Raw genomic sequence first — 4,275 nt, 5'->3', positions numbered from 1 at the left:
TGCCAGTGCAGGACAGCTGGTGTACGTGGTGCCAGTGCAGGACAGCTGGTGTACGTGGTGCCAGTGCAGGACAGCTGGTGTACGTGGTGCCAGTGTAGGACAGCTGGTCCATTGTCTACTCTCACTCAGCAGCTGCCCGCTTCCAACAATACCTCACTAAGCCAATCAACGCCAAGTGCACTGCCAAGTAGCCAATCAGGCATTACATTTAATCTATGGCTTGCGTGTGAATATTCGGCAAACTTCTCTTATTTAAATTTGCCTAAACAGTGCAACCCACATTTTTGATAAGTGAAACTATTTGGTAATAACGCATGATTTATTCTGACTAATGACTGCAAATTAACCACATTCATACTTTTGTAAAAGAAAAACGGAACAACAAAAGTTAGTATGGGCAAAGCAGAAGTAAGGAGGATGCAGCCTACTTACGTTCTGTGCAGTAGGTTCCCTTCCATCCTGAGTTGCAGATGATCTCGCCACGGTCCCCGCAGGTGAAGTGACCGAAGGCATCATCTCGTGGACGGCAGAAAACAGAACAACCCTCCCCGTAGTAATGCTCATCACAAACAAATCGGTAGGAGTACTTCAGCTCTGTTCTTCCACTAGTCTGTAAATCAGAGGACCACTCATCGCCCACTGTCAGATGCTTCTGAGTGGTGAAGAGACTGATCAGACCCTCAGGGTTATCTGAAAATTGTGAATACAGGAATTAGTACATATATCCCGATAAATATTTACAATGAATAGTTTTGTTTGGTGACCTGTTGCTCTGTATCGAATTTACCTGTTGAAAGATCATCGTCAGAATCCGTGTGTAGGGCCTCAATGATGAGAGAGAATGTCCCCTGTTGAAAAAAAAGAAGAAACAATTATAATAATGAACAACTTTGCCAAAGGGTTAGAAGGTGCTGAGGCCCCACAGGCCATAAACATTGGGCTGTTAGGTCTGATAGAGGTGAGCCACCGTTAGGCTTCTGTTAGGCCTGATAGAGGTGAGCCACCGTTAGGCTTCTGTTAGGCCTGATAGAGGTGAGCCACCGTTAGCTTCTTGTTAGGCCCGATAGAGGTGAGCCACCCCCACTAGGCTCTGTTAGGCCTGATAAGAGGTGAGCCACCGTTAGGCTTTCTGTAGCCTGATAGAGGTGAGCACCGTTAGGCTTCTGTTAGGGCCTGATAGAGGTGAGCCACCGTTAGGCTTCTGTTGGCCTGATAGCGACAGTGCAGCCACAGTGTAGGCTTCTGTTAGGCCTGATAGAGGTGAGCACGTTAGCTTCTGTTGGCTGATAGAGGTGAGCCACCGTTAGCTTCTGTTGGGCCTGATAGAGGTGAGCCACCGTTAGGCTTCTGTTTAGGCCTGATAGAGGTGAGCCCCGTTAGGCTTCTTTGTTAGGCCTGATAGAGGTGAGCCACCGTTAGGCTTCTGTTGGGCCTGATAGAGGTGAGCCACCGTTAGGCTTTCTGTTGGCCTGAAATAGCGGTGAGCCACCGTTAGGCTTCTGTTTGGCCTGATAGAGGTGAGCCACCGTTAGGCTTCTGTTATGCCTGCATAGAGGTGAGCCACCGTTAGGCTTCTGTTGGCCTGATAGAGGTGAGCCACCGTTAGGCTTCTGTTGGCCTGATAGAGGTGAGCCACCGTTAGCTTTGAGGCTGAAGGTGAGCACCGTTAGGCTTCTGTGGCCTGATAGAGGTGAGCCACCGTTAGGCTTCTGTTGGGCCTGATAGAGGTGAGCCACATAGGCTTCTGTTAGGCTTGATAGAGGTGAGGCCACCGTTAGGCGTCTTCCGGATGCCACGCCGGCAGCGCGGGATTGCGTTTTCTGTTTGGCCTGACAGAGGTTGAGCCATAAGGCCATATCCTTTCTTTGAGAGTGAGCCAGACGTATGACTTCTGTTAGGACCTGATCCCGAGAGTGAGCCACGCTTAGGCTTCTGTTGGCCTGGTGACCCACCGTTAGGCTTCTGTTAGGCCTGATAGAAGTGACCCCGTTAGGCTTCTGTTGTGGACCTGATAGAGGTGAGCACCCGTTAGGCCTTCTGTTGGGCCTGATAATAGGGAGCCAACCGTTAGGCTTCTGTTGGGCCTGATAGAGGTGAGCCACCGTTTAGGCTTCAAACTTAATTCCACCACTTCCCCATTTACTCGAAGTTTCATGCAGAGATGCCAATTATACTCCAACTATGAGGATGTGAAGTTTCCCACCCTGATAGCATTTGTTTAACGTGCCTTAGTCCCCCTCCTGTCCTGGGATATGCTACATCTCACTATGACCGTTAATGACATTGTCAAAGCCCCATAAGTGGTGAACCTTGAGCATGCTGACCAAGATTGTATAATTTGACAAAGCTGTGTTTAAATACTCACCGGCCACGTGAATCCAAAAGAAAACGGAATAGGGTTGGCGAATGCTTCTGCAGTTGTTTCCGGCACTTGGAAGGAGTTTGATCCGAGGACAGGAGTCATCGCACCACCATAGGTACAAGGGGGTTCCGGTGATACATTAACTTGATAATGCTTCAAGCAGATTCTAAAAAACGTTTTGCATTCACACTGCTGAATCCCAGAGGCTCCTTTGCAGCAGTTTGTATTGCCTGTCACTCCTTTCTTGTTGAGAAACTCTTGCAACTTCAACTCGAAAACCCCTGAACAAAAACCCTGTAAAAACACAATTAAAACATGAAGGTTGTATTCTATTATGTTTTTGATATGTAGCCTACACATGACTAATGAATAAATTTAAATTACAAATCAATTCAAAAGAGAGTCAAATTCGCAATACCTGGCATATCAAGACACAAAGGATGACAGCTATCACAAGCGACTGGCGTCCCATTGTGCTGAGGATATTCAATAAATAGTCAAATGTCCACGAGCCAGGGCAATTGATGTTTAACCCAGCTCAGAAAATCATCGAGAAAGTTATTTTCCGTAATCAAAAGTCCCACTTAAAAATCCGTACGGTCTTCAGACGTCTTGAATGGAACTGGAGTTTATCTCGATGCTTCTCAGTGTGACTTCATGAACAAAGTTTACAATACAATGTAATCCTCAGCAGTGGTGCCGGTGACGAAAAATCCCAACGAAAAAATGGGGAATGAACTCGAAATTCCGTGCCAAGGTGTTAATACCGATCCAGTTATTAGATATTGCAGTTCTGCACAGCTTCAGACTTGAGGGTGCAAATGAGACAAACCAGTTTTAAGGCTGCTTGTGTTTTGTTTATTTCCCCTTGATTGACAATGATAAAAAAAAATGTACTGATCCAAAACAATCCAAACACTTCCCCAAGGCTTTCTCAGATCTTCGCCCTATGTAACTATGCGTGTGTCTGGCGTCCCAGCCAGCCTGCCGCCAGTTATATACAGACTGCGCTGCTACGGTAATGAGATGTAAATGAGCTAGTCTACTCCCCAATCTGTCTCGAGCTGTCACAAAGGAACACTTTTCAAAACCTCCCTCTCAAAATATCGCCAAATGGTCATTGAGCCGTAAAATGTACAACCCTTCCCCATGGCACAAAACAAAACATTCTCATTTAGATTCCAACAAAATTTTCACCTCAAGAATCCTTTACATCTCTCTCTGATATAAACCTCAAATTACATCACATAACATATCCGCATTGTAAAACCCATGTAGGCTACGGTACGCTCCAAATAGGCCTACATTTTCCACGCGTACTCCAATGTAAGACTATTTTTCATTCTTTAGCTTTTCAACATCACCCTTTATTCCTAAACTTAACTTGTTATTTCATTTTTTAAAACAACAATTCATGTATTTAATCACAATATAAAACTAATGGTCAACATGAATTTAAATTGAATCAAAATGGAAAATCAATAACTTATAAATAGGTTTTCACATAGCTCTTGGAAAATCTTGCCAAAAACCAAAGGATATTATCTTGATATAATTCAATGAAATTTACAAAAACATATACTTTCTTTTGTTAATTATGAGTTTTGACAACTTTACACATCAACAGGTCAAGTGGATGCTTTTTTTCTTGTATTTTTTTATTTTTACAACTGTAAATATTGTGTTGACTTTAGGCATATATGTATAGATTTAACATTTTACATTCTTGTATGCTGGGCAGTAAAAACTGAGCTGGTGGGTCGTTCGCATGGCTGTCATTAAGGCACTTTGTTATTGTGCGGGCCAGGGAAAGAATAAGTTTCTTCTTTGTTGCTCTCAGCTGTATGGTAATTCAGGCAGCAGCACCTGCTCTCTCCACAATGTACTAGGGAGAAAGAGCTCCCCTCGGCGCA

The 4,275-nt window shown here is 44.5% G+C and overlaps 1 protein-coding gene across 1 annotated transcript in view; it reads right to left on the bottom strand.

The window, feature by feature from the left end:
* The window catches only part of LOC111978490 (delta-like protein D), a 17,607-nt gene extending 14,264 nt beyond the window's left edge, over positions 1 to 3,343 (bottom strand). Inside the window, exons 1-4 of the mRNA XM_024008587.2 lie at positions 2,781 to 3,343; positions 2,366 to 2,656; positions 788 to 848; positions 433 to 690 (exon numbers count right to left, since the gene is read on the bottom strand). Of these exons, the coding sequence (XP_023864355.1) occupies positions 433 to 690; positions 788 to 848; positions 2,366 to 2,656; positions 2,781 to 2,834 (664 nt within the window). The 5' untranslated portion in view covers positions 2,835 to 3,343. The remainder of the gene's footprint in view (positions 1 to 432; positions 691 to 787; positions 849 to 2,365; positions 2,657 to 2,780) is intronic.
* Positions 3,344 to 4,275: the final 932 nt, after the last annotated feature.

Source organism: Salvelinus sp. IW2-2015, linkage group LG18 (genome assembly GCF_002910315.2).
Source record: "Salvelinus sp. IW2-2015 linkage group LG18, ASM291031v2, whole genome shotgun sequence".
NCBI lineage: Eukaryota > Metazoa > Chordata > Actinopteri > Salmoniformes > Salmonidae > Salvelinus > Salvelinus sp. IW2-2015.
The sequence above is the reverse complement of the archived record's forward strand: the minus strand, read 5'-3'. Positions and strand labels throughout refer to the sequence as shown.